The 12,133-nt window shown below is 34.4% G+C and overlaps 1 protein-coding gene across 1 annotated transcript in view; it reads left to right on the top strand.

Annotated features, from left to right (window-relative positions):
- Positions 1 to 12,133, top strand: part of SLCO1A2 (solute carrier organic anion transporter family member 1A2) — a 49,737-nt gene that overhangs the window by 32,639 nt on the left and 4,965 nt on the right. The window contains exons 13-14 of the mRNA XM_008707072.2: positions 3,434 to 3,498; positions 4,051 to 4,168. Of these exons, the coding sequence (XP_008705294.1) occupies positions 3,434 to 3,498; positions 4,051 to 4,168 (183 nt within the window). The remainder of the gene's footprint in view (positions 1 to 3,433; positions 3,499 to 4,050; positions 4,169 to 12,133) is intronic.

Raw genomic sequence — 12,133 nt, 5'->3', positions numbered from 1 at the left:
TTGGAGAGGTGGGATATCAAGGCTTTCTTTGAGGCCTAGTGCATTTTTTGAGTATTTCATGTCTTTCTGAAAAGAATGGGTAACTTCTGCATTTTGAGTGTACAGTGCTTATATCTCTTGGATTGAAGTAAAGTACTTTGTTATCAAAATTTTGTAAATGTAATTCATTAGTTTTTCAGAGATGGGTGTTCAAATCTGTAAATATTGCTGATGCATTTCTCCCTATAATTCTGTCAGGTGTTTTTTTTTTTATTATGTACAGTTAGCCAACATATAGTACACCATTAGTTTTTGATGTAGTGTTCAACCACTCATTAGTTGCATATAACACCCAGGGCTCATCGCAACATGTGCCCTCCTTAATACCCACCACCTGGTTTTTTAATTTATATATTTGGAGGCTTTATTATAGGATGCAAATATGCTTTTGGTCATTATACTTCTATTATTAGCATCACTCAATTCTCTTATCTTTTAGCTATTTCTTTCAAGGAATTATATATTTTTTTCTTATTAAAATTGTGGTTCTAGCTTTCTTTTGTTTCACCTGTTATATCTAAGATATTCCTGTTATATCTTTTCCTTTCCCTTTATTTTCAGCTTTCAATCTTTGATGATGCTTCATAGATAATTTGCTAGGTATGATTTTATCATCTAAAATTGATACATTTAATCCACTTGTATTTCTTATAATTATTGTGGTAAGGCTCTTTTTGCTACTTTATTTAATTTATTCTATTTATTTGACTTTCTTTTTAATTCTTTCTTTGCTTTCCATTGTAGAGTTGTACCCCCTTATCTGCAAGGATGTATTTTAAGATCTCCAGTGGATGCCTGAAACCATGGATAGTACCAAACCCTACACATATTATGTTCTTTCTTATATATACATAACTGTGATAAAGTCTGACCTATAAATTAGGCACAGCAAGAGATTAACACCAATAACTAATAATAAAATAGAACAATTATAACAATATACTATAATGAAAGTTAAGTGCATATGGTCTCTCTCACTATCAAAATATCTCATTGTGTTGTACTCACCCTTTTTTAAAAAATTTTATTTATTTGACAGAGAGAGGGAGAGAGAGAGAGACCACAAGCAGGGGAAGTGGCAGGCAAAGGGAGAGGGAGAAGCAGCCTCCTTGCTGAGCAGAGAGCCCTGCTTGAAGGGCTAGATCCCAGGACCCTGGGATCATGACCTGAGCTGAAGGCAGATGCTTAACTGACTGAGCCACCCAGGCGCCCCTGTACTCACCTTTTTTCCTCTTGTGATGATATGAGATGATAAAATGCCCACATGATGAGATGGAAGGCGGTGAATGACATAGGCAGTGTGATACAGATATTGTAGCATTTGGTTGCTTTTGATCTTCCAATGATGTGTCAGCCCATGGACCATCTGCTTCCAGACTGTGGTTGACTATGGGTAACTCAAATCATAGAAAGTGAAATCACAGATAAGGGGGAATTACTGTATATATTGGATGTTCTTCTGCTGCTTTGAAAGCTGTAGCTTTCAAATGGTTAACCTGATTATTGAAATTCTTAACTACATTAATGTTTTACTTATCAATTTCAAAACTTTTCAGTATTAGTATCTATCCCCTAATAAAACAAGTACCTAATCAGGCTCTTTCAAGTCTGTACTTCTTCCCCCATCTTTTGCCAGCACCATATTCTAGAATTTAACCCCTAGGTTTTTATTACTATATCTGTGTTTGTCTCTACTTTTGAGGAATCTCCCTGGATCTCCTACCATGATCGTAGAGGGTCACAACATCAATGCTACTCTGCCAGTTTAAAGAACGATTTCAATTTCTCTAAATATTTCCCATGCTAGTTTTTCTGATTCTTGGATTCTAGAAATTGATGTTATTATCAATGCCAATCAATGATAGAGTTCATAGAACTGTTTAAACTGTTTAAACAGATTAAATAATTTCTTCGCTATTAGTATTTCATGTTTCTGTGAGATCATTAAGTGGTATATTAGAGATAGAGGGGAAAGAAAAATTCTTCAGTAAAATTTAAATACTCTATTTGCTGTATTAAATGGAAAACATGGGACTAAGAGGGTCATGTTAGGTCTCCTGGTTTTGTTAACTTCCTTCTGAGTAAAATCACTGATGTTGTCTAAATAACCTATGTGTCAGGGCGACTGGATGGCTCAGTTGGTTGAGTGGCTGCCTTTGGCTCCAGTGTGTTGGGCTCTAGCCAGGCGTCTGGCTCCCTGCTCAGTGGAGAGCCTGCGCCTCCCTCTTCCTCTGTTGCTCTCCTTGCTTGTGCTCTCTCTCGCTCTTGCTTTATCTCAAATACATACATACATACATACATATATAACCTATGTGTCAGGAAGATAATGTCTAGATCAAACTATGAGGTTTTTCAAATTTAATAAAACACTTATATTGAGAAAATGCCAATAAGATGACATTTTTGCTGAGAATGTATTACATGCTTTTGTGAAGAAAGCAGCTTTTTTTCTCTGCTTTGAGTTAATCAGGGAAGGGAAGGGAATACAGTGGAACTCCCAAAGTGAATTCTTTGGGGGAATTAGTCATGCAGATAACAGAGTGAGTGGGACACAAAAAGAGCCATTGGGGAATTACAGTCTTCATTTCTACATATAGGAATTTCAGGCAACAGTGCAAAAGTGGGGGAATTTTTGGAGAGAATGGAGAGATCTGTGTGACTCAAAATGATACCAAATCACATAAAATATGTTTGCTTTGGATTTCTTTGTCACATTCTTTTGAAAATTTTTATTTTTGCTTTCTTTCTGCCTTACATTTACTTATATAAGTTCTTGGCTTTTCTGTATTTTGTCAAGACAAATAATTTAAATACAGCTAGGGTTGCATCATTTTGTTTTAGGCTGAAGGTTTAATGAAGAACTGCCACTTCAATAAGTGGATATTGGGGTACAAATTGATATGAAATATTTCCTTCTTCGATAACTCTCTGATAGAAATGAATGAGCAAAAAATGATGGGTAAAATGCCACGGATCAGAAGTAGAGGTCCTGGGGCGCCTGGGTGGCACAGCGGTTAAGCATCTGCCTTCGGCTCAGGGCGTGATCCCGGCGTTCCAGGATCGAGCCCCACATCAGGCTCCTCTTGCTATGAGCCTGCTTCTTCCTCTCCCACTTCCCCTGCTTGTGTTCCCTCTCTCGCTGGCTATCTCTCTCTCTGTCGAATAAATAAATAAAATCTTAAAAAAAAAAAAAGAAGTAGAGGTCCTGTGTAGGCTATAATTAGGATAATTAGCCCTTAAATAACCAAGACCGAGCATGCAAAAAAATTTTAGTGCCCACTGTGTCACCAGCATACAGAGTTGTTTGTGCATGTGTGTGTGTGTGTGTGTGTGTTTAATATGACAGTGTTTAAATCTCTTATTTTATTTGTGAATTTACTTATTTTTTTTTTAGGTGTATCAAGCCTGAAGAGAAGTCTCTTGGTGTGGGGTTACATACATTTTGCATAAGAGTATTTGGTAAAAATAGTTATTTTTTCCAACATCTTTATTAAATACTAAGTAAATGAAATAATTCTCTCAGAGTAATAGTCTAGCAAATATTCCTTCTGCTTGCAGCACTTTGTAATTTATATGAGAATGAGGTACAAGAAGACACGGAGAACTTACCCCTCTTACCTGAAAAAGATCTATCTGAACTTAACTCTACTTTTCATCTATTAGAAGATTTGAGAAGCAAGTGAACAAAAAATGCTTTGTTAAAGTAAAATATACATGTGATTGGTCCAAAACACTGCATAAAAAAATATGAAGAATCATTAATTCAATGTTTTCCTATATCAATAATTTTATGATGCATTTATCCATCACATTACTTATCTTTTATAATTTAGAAACTTTATAGAAAAAGTAACTTTTAATTTCTAAAAATAAAATTTAAACCATTCTATTCATATTTCATTTAGCTTTATTTGTCCTACAAATAGAGAAAATTAAAATTTTGTTTCTAAACAAAATAATGTACCTTAATTCTTACCTTGGGATTTTTCTTTCTCCCCTTTTTAATTGTAGCTGGAATTCCTGCACCTATATATTTTGGAGCTTTAGTGGATTCCACATGTTTACATTGGGGAATTTTAAAATGTGGTGAGTCAGGGGCATGCAGGATATATGATTCTACCAACTTCAGGTAAAGATAATAATTTTTTTAAAGAATTCCTTTCTAAGCACAGGCTGTACATAAAATGGCACCATTCATGTATAACATTTTCTTTGTCAGGTACTAGACTACTTTGGGTTGTGTTTCCAGAATATATGGTAATAATATGGTAATACTATATCTTTATTCCTTAGTTATATCCTAGAATCTTATTTCCTCACTATATTCAAAGTACTTGTTCAATATAAGCATGGATGATATCCTTAACCTAGCCTTTCAAAATGATCTTTGTTAAACTGGTTGCAGTCAATACATTATTGAGAGTAATAGCTGTACATAAACTACCTATCTAAATCACATTGCTCTCTAAAGTGTTCCCATTTCATCCCACATCATTTTAACTTCATACTAGCTTGAATCGTTACTTCCTTTCACATCCACCTCTATTTTTCAAAATGGTATTTTTCCTCCTTCATTAAATTTTGCTGACACAATATTCTTCATGTCTCATAAAGGCTTATTCTTTTGTTAATGTAAGTCTGACTTCAAACAAAACTCAAGATACTATTAATGTTTATTTTAACAAAACGCTTCCATTTTGCTCTATTTTCATATTTCTTTTTCATTTAGAGACCTGAATTGTTACATTTGTATTAATTTCTCTTGACAGGGCACTATGAAAATTCTTTCATTTAATAAAAAACAATCTAGCATTCTTTAAAACATTCTAAGGTCTTGTGTTGATTAGTAAAAGGATATATGTGAAGAACTGTGATGAGAGCAGACAGCATGAGATTCCTGTTTTCATCAGTTCTCTGTTCCCCTAAAGCTCTACAGCGGTAATGCAGAGGTGGGCCCAGGCATACACTGTGCATGCAATGGGTTTACTTCACAGTTGAGAAACCCTGAGGATCACTAGTGTAGATTGTCCTCAACCTGCTGCCAGGATTCCTGTTGATAGTAGCCTTAATTAAATGTTATTTCAGACAAAATAATTATACTTGGTACCAAACTCTGTCAGATTAATTAGAGTGGCCAATAAAATGTACTCATGAGAAAATTCACCAGATGTTAATATTGTGTAGAAACAGGAGGTGGGGGGCGCCTGGGTGACTCAGTCGTTAAGCGTCTGCGTTCAGCTCAGGTCATGATCCCAGGGTCCTGGGATTGAGCCCCACATCGGGCTCCCTGCTCCATGGAAAGCCTGCTTCTCCCTCTCCCACTCCCCCTACTTGTGTTCCCTCTCTCGCTGTCTCTCTCTCTGTCAAATAAATAAAATCTTAAAAAAGAAAAAAAGAAAATAAACAGGAGGTGGATATTGTTGGTAGACAATTCTCCATGGGTCTCTTACATTTCTGCATATCTTGTTAACAGAGGCTTTTGCTATGGACTATCTTTTCAAGGATGTTTGAATAGTAAAATACCTTGGAAGATATTGGTGATGTTTTCCTATGGAGCAGAGTTTGCTGCCTAGGATGATAAAAATAATAACTCTCTCTGGGGCAAAGTTTGGCAGATTTGCTTGCAGCCCAGTTAAAAGAATGGGATTTCCTAAACTCAGGATTTCTTAGCTGTGACCCAAACCCATTGTGTGCACAAAATCCACATAGGTCTCTTACTGTGTAATTCCTTTGGGATTTGAAGGTTAAGGAAAACCAACCTGAATTTGCAGCTTTTGCTGATTACTGTACTGTGAGTAAAAAAGTTCTGTGTCTCTGACCTGGAAGTCTTGTATCTTGAGCCAGCATCCATGCAACTGTGGCAGGCTAACCTTTTAGCTTAAAATCCAGTTTAAAATCTAGGACTCTTTTACAGTTCTTAAGAACAGAAATACTGATTAACTTTAAATTTTGCCAAAAATGTAAGGGTATAAGGATGGCCACTTACATTTATTCCAAGCTACTAGAAAGGAAGAAAAGGATTAAGGAAAATTCAACAGAAGTAAGAAACAGGAAAATAAAAGCATACAAAACAAGTTGAAAAAATAAACCGAAACATATCAGGTTTAACAATAAATGAAAAGTAAATGAATTTGCCTCTTAAAAGATAGTGAATTTCACATGAGTTTCAGTGTTTTCAAAATTCTAGCTATATGTTATTTACAAGACATGACGTAAAAAATACAGTGTGAATAAAGATTGAAGATAAAAATCAGAAAAGATATACCAGGCAGATAATAAATCAAACTTCTGTGGTTATATTAATGACTATGAGACAAAATAGAATTTAACATGAAAAGGATTGGGGTACCTGGGTGGCTCAGTCGGTTAAGCATCCAACTCTTGATTTCAGCTCAGGTCTTGATCTCGGGGTCATGAATTTAAGCACTGCATTGGGCTCCATGCTGGGCATGGAGCCTACTTTAAAAAATAAATAAATAGGGGCGCCTGGGTGGCACAGCGGTTGGGCGTCTGCCTTCGGCTCAGGGCGTGGTCCTGGCGTTGTGGGATTGAGACCCACATCAGGCTCCTCCGCTGTGAGCCTGCTTCTTCCTCTCCCACTCCCCCTGCTTGTGTTCCCTCTCTCGCTGGCTGTCTCTATCTCTGTCGAATAAATAAATAAAATCTTTTTAAAAAAATAAAAATAAATAAATAAATAAATAAATAAATAAATAAAAAAAAATAAAGTGAAAAGGATTAATAGAGTTAAAGAAGGATATTACTTAATAATAAAAGAAATACTTTATCAATAATATACAGCAGTAATCAACCCATATATATCTATCAACCTAATCTCAAACATATAAAAAAATAATTCACAAAATTTCAGGAAGAAATCTAAATCAGAGTGGAAAATTTCAACAAATTTTCCCAACAAGTGAATAGAAAATATAGAAAAAAATTATTGAGGATAGAGAAAAGTGTGAACCACCAAATTGTATAAGAGTTATCTAATAGATATATAGCAATTTAAAAAAAAGCCCAACCAATAGAATATATATTTTTCTCAAAACTATAATAAACATTTATTACAACTAAGTCAAATGCCATAAAATTTTAAAAAAGAGTGTGATACCATGTAACCACTATTTTCTGTCCATAATGCAATGCAATTAGAAGTCCATGATAAAATGTTGCCAAAACCTCACATTTGAAATTACTTACAGGTCAAAGAATAAATTATAATAACAATAATGAAGTAACTAGAGCTCTATGTCAGTGAACGCACTGAATAGGAAAACCTGTGGGACAAGGCTAAACCAGTACTCAGCAGTATATTTAGAAATTTAAATGTATATAAGTTTTTAAAAAGACTGGAAATTAGTGAACTCAGAATTTAGAAAAGGGTCAATGCAACTTCAAATAAAGTAGAAAAACCTGATAAATAATTCATTAAGTTATGTATTGATATATTTCCTATTGCAAATAAGAACAATAGATACAATGTATCTTTTGAAATCCAGAGGGATATATCTGGGTTCAAAGATAATATAAACATTATCCTGGACATCCAGTTTTCCTGGACTAGAAACTGAACAGAAACATAAAGGAATAAACAGAGCTGAGCACAAAGGCTGAATGCAAAGCTCTAAACCTAGAAATGGGCCATGGTTTCTGGGTTCTCAGCTTCCAAAGAGAAAATAAAGTACTTCCAAGGATTCAGGAGATTAGATCCAGATTCAATGCTGTAATCCATGAGGTGGTGTTCAACATCCTTGGACTGAGTTGAATAGTGTCCCTCAAAATTTCACATCTACCCATAATTCCAGCATATGATTTTATGTGGAAATAAGTCTTTGAACTAGTGAAATTAAGAGGAGGTCATACTGGGTTTGAGTGGGCCCTAAATCCAATCATCAGTGTCCTTATAAGAAGAGGAAAGGAGGCCCAGGGACACAGATACACAGGAAGAATACCACGTGGAGACAGAGGTAGAGATTGCACTGTTGCATCTACAAACAAAGGCATGCTGAGGATTGCTGGCAATTACCAGCCACTAGGAAGAATCAAGGAAGGATTCTTTCCTGGAGCCTACAGAGGTAGCCTGGCCCTGACAACACCTTGACTTCAGATGTCAAGCCTTCAGAATTGGGAAAGAATAACTTTATTTTGTTTTAAGCCATCAAGTTTGTGGTGCTTTGTTATGGCAACCCTAGGAAAGTAATACAAACCTCTTTGTAAAAGAGATTTTGGAAGAATAAATACAGAGAAAGAAAACCAGAAAGTCAGCAACAACAACAAAATACTCAAAATTGTTTAGTTTTGCAAGCTAAAACTTAAAAACACATGAACAAATCTAATGGTAAAAAAAAAAATATAAGCACATAAGTTACCAATTGAAACATGACTTCATTCCAATTAAATTTAATATAATTTAGGAGTCTGACAAAGACTTGAAAATAAGTGTGCTTAACCAGCACAATAGGTTTAAAAAGGTAAATAAATGGCATAATGTCCATTAAAAAATGAATAAGAAATTATAAGAAAAATCAAGCAGAAATAAGGATATCAAATGGGGTTCCTGGGTGGCTCAGTCGTTAAGTGTCTGCCTTCAGCTCAGGGCATGATCCTGACATTCTGGGATTGAACCCGACATCAGGCTCCTCCGCTGGGAGCCTGCTTCTTTCTTTCCCACTCCTCCTGCTTGTGTTCCCTCTCTCGCTGGATCTCTCTCTCTCTCTCAAATAAATAAAAATCTTTAAAAAAAAGAAATAAGGATATCAAAAAGAACTCTTGGAAATTTTAGAGATTAAATGTATAGCATTGAGATAATAAAATGAATCCTAAATATGTAATAAATTTCAAGTCAATATAGTTAAAATGAGAACTGGTGAACTGGAAGAGAGTACGGAAGAATTTATCTAGAATGTAAATCAATAATCTGAACTGATTCAACAAAAATGAATGCCTAAATAATACTAAAACCAATTAACAATTAAAGCATACACCTCAAAAAATTCTAGAAAGAGAATGGAGGACGTGTCAGATATAAATGAAAGAATTAATGGCTTAGAATTTCCTAGAATTTGAGATATGAATTTTTGTATCAAAGGTGAACTTTAAATGCCTAGTAGAATATATATAAATGGACATATCAGAGTAAAATTACAAACATTCAAAGTAAAAAGGAAAACATGTTACAAAATAAATAGGTGGCTTACAAAGAAATAACAATTATACCAATAGCAGATGGGTACCAGCAACTATAGAGCCTAATATCCCTGATCCTTATTGCTTTGGGTTTGAGTTAAAAACACAAACCACATAGCAACAGAAGACAGTGTAGATAATGAAGAATGTTGGTAGTGAATAAAAACTAATGAGGAAAACTTTTGGACAATATCTACTAAGTGTGTACTCTACAACCCTGAGACATATTTTAAAGAAACTTTTGCTCACATACACAAGGATACATATAAAAGGATGTCTATTGCATTATTGTTGGTATTAGAAAAAAGTTAAATAATACAAGTATCCAATAGGGAACTGGATTAATAAATTGTGGCATGTTCACACATTGAAATGTGGTACAATAACTAAAAGTAAATAAAGTAGAACTGTGTGTATGAGCATAGTTTTAAAATGAGGGGCTAACAGAAGTTTCAGAATAAAATATATAGTATTATGCCAATTATTTAAAATGTAAAAACATATAAAGTAAAAAGTTTGTATGTATATATTCATGATATATATATACATACACACATTATAAAACCATAAAAATAAACTAGAAACAAAATCCATAACATTCAACATAGTCTTACATCTAGGAAGGGCTAAAAGAGAATATCATAGGGGCACACATGGGATTTCAATGTATTAGTATTTTATTTTGAATTGGTCTGAAATAAAATGGTAAAATTTAATCATTTTGAAAACCTGGGTGGTAAGTACAAACATATTAGTTACCTTATTTTTTCTGTATTCTTCAAGTGTATCATAATAACATTTAGTGTATTCTTTACTGTATTCTTCAAGTGTATCATAATAACATTTAGAAGTAAAAAGATGAAATAAAAAGATGACACAATTATTATTACACCAGCATAGAGGTAACCAAAAGATAAAACACTGTTTTTTTAAAAGAATAAAATATAATAATAATAACAGTAATCAGGAAAGGCAAAGAGAAAGGAGGCACAAATAAATACTATGAAGAATAAAAAAGGAAATATAAGTACAAATACTTAGGGATTTAGATACAGCAATTTGGAAACATTAAATAGGGAGTTTTCTAGATGAGTATATATTACCAAATTTTACTATAAATACATAGAAAACACGAATATTTTCATAGTTATTTAAAAATGTGAATCAGTCAAAGACTCCCATTCTTCAAAGCACCAAGTCCAGATTCTTTTAAGACAAGTTTTACAAACCTTCAGTGAACTGATGATTTCTGTATAATACAAGTCATTCTGAGAAATGGAAAAAAAGGGAAAATTTCCCAACTCGTTATAGTACAATCTTAATATTCACATTTGACAAGTTCAGTAGGAGGAAAAAAGTGCAGGCTGATTCTACTTATAAATATGCATGCAAAAATTCTAAATAAAAATGAACAAATCAAATCTAATGTATAAAACACTCACTAATAGAGTTTATATTAGGCATGCAAGGATGGTTCAATACGAGAACTATCTATTAATCTAATATACCCTATTAACACAGTGAAGGGGGTAAGATCTTGGATATTCTGCTAATTATGCAGAAAAATAATTTGGTGATACTTTACATATTCATAATTAAAACTTTGAGCAAACTCAGAATAGAAGAGGAATTTTCTTCACTTGGTTAGGGTCATCAAAAAAACCCCACAGAGTAGAAATCACAATTGATTGTGATTTCTTTGGATGCATTCTTTTTTTTTAATTTTTTTATTTTATTAGTCACCATACAGTACATCCCCGGTTTTTGATGTAAAGTTCGATGACTCATTAGTTGCGTATAACACCCAGTGCACCATGCAATATGTGCCCTCCCCACCACCCATCACCAGCCTATCCCATTCCCCACCCCCCCTGAAGCCCTCAGTTTGTTTCTCATAGAGACTTCTCATGCTTCATTCCCCCTTCGATTACCCCCCCTTTCTTTATCCCTTTCTTCTCCTACCGATCTTCCTAGTTCTTATATTCCATAGATGAAAGAAACCATATAATTGTCTTTCTCTGCTTGACTTATTTCACTTAGCATTATCTCCTCCAGTGCCGTCCATGTTGCAGCAAATGTTGATAAATCATTCTTTCTGATAGCTGAGTAATATTCCATTGTATATATGGACCACAACTTCTTAATCCAGTCATCTGTTGAAGGGCATCTCGGCTCCTTCCACAATTAAGCTATTGTGGACAATGACACTATGAACATTCGGGTGCATATGGCCCTTCTCTTCACTACGTCTGTATCTTTGGGGTAAATACACAGTAGTGCAATGGCCGGGTCATAGGGTAGCTCAATTTTTAACTTTTTAAGGGACCTCCACACTGTTTTCCAGAGTGACTGTACCAAATTGCATTCCCACCAGCAATGTAGGAGGGTTCCCCTTTCTCCACATCCTCTCCAACAATTGTTGTTTCTTGCCTTGTCAATTTTTGCCATTCTAACTGGCGTAAGGCGGTATCTTAGTGTAGTTTTGATTTGAATTTCCCTGACAGCTAATGATTTTGAACATTTTTTCATGTGTCTGTTAGCCATTTGTATGTCTTCATTAAAAAAGTGTCTGTTCATATCTTCTGCCCATTTTATGATTTATTTGTTTCTCGTGTATTGAGTTTGAGAAGTTCTTTGTAGATCTTGGATACCAGTCTTTTATCTGTAGTATCATTTGCAAATATATTCTCCCATTCTGTGGGCTGTCTCTTAGTTTTTTTGACTGTTTCCTTGGCTGTGCAGAAGTTTTCTATCTTGATGAAGTCCCACAAGTGTTTTAATTAGGAAAGGATGCTGTATTTTGTCAAATGCTTTTTCTGCATCTATTGAGAGAATCATATGATTTTTGGCTTTTTCTTGTTGATAAAATCTATGACACTGATAGATTTGCTAATGTTGAACCACC

The sequence above is a fragment of the Ursus maritimus genome, unplaced genomic scaffold (assembly GCF_017311325.1).
Source record: "Ursus maritimus isolate PB19 unplaced genomic scaffold, ASM1731132v1 scaffold_26, whole genome shotgun sequence".
Taxonomy (NCBI): Eukaryota; Metazoa; Chordata; class Mammalia; order Carnivora; family Ursidae; genus Ursus; species Ursus maritimus.
This window is presented reverse-complemented; position numbering and strand designations above follow the sequence as displayed.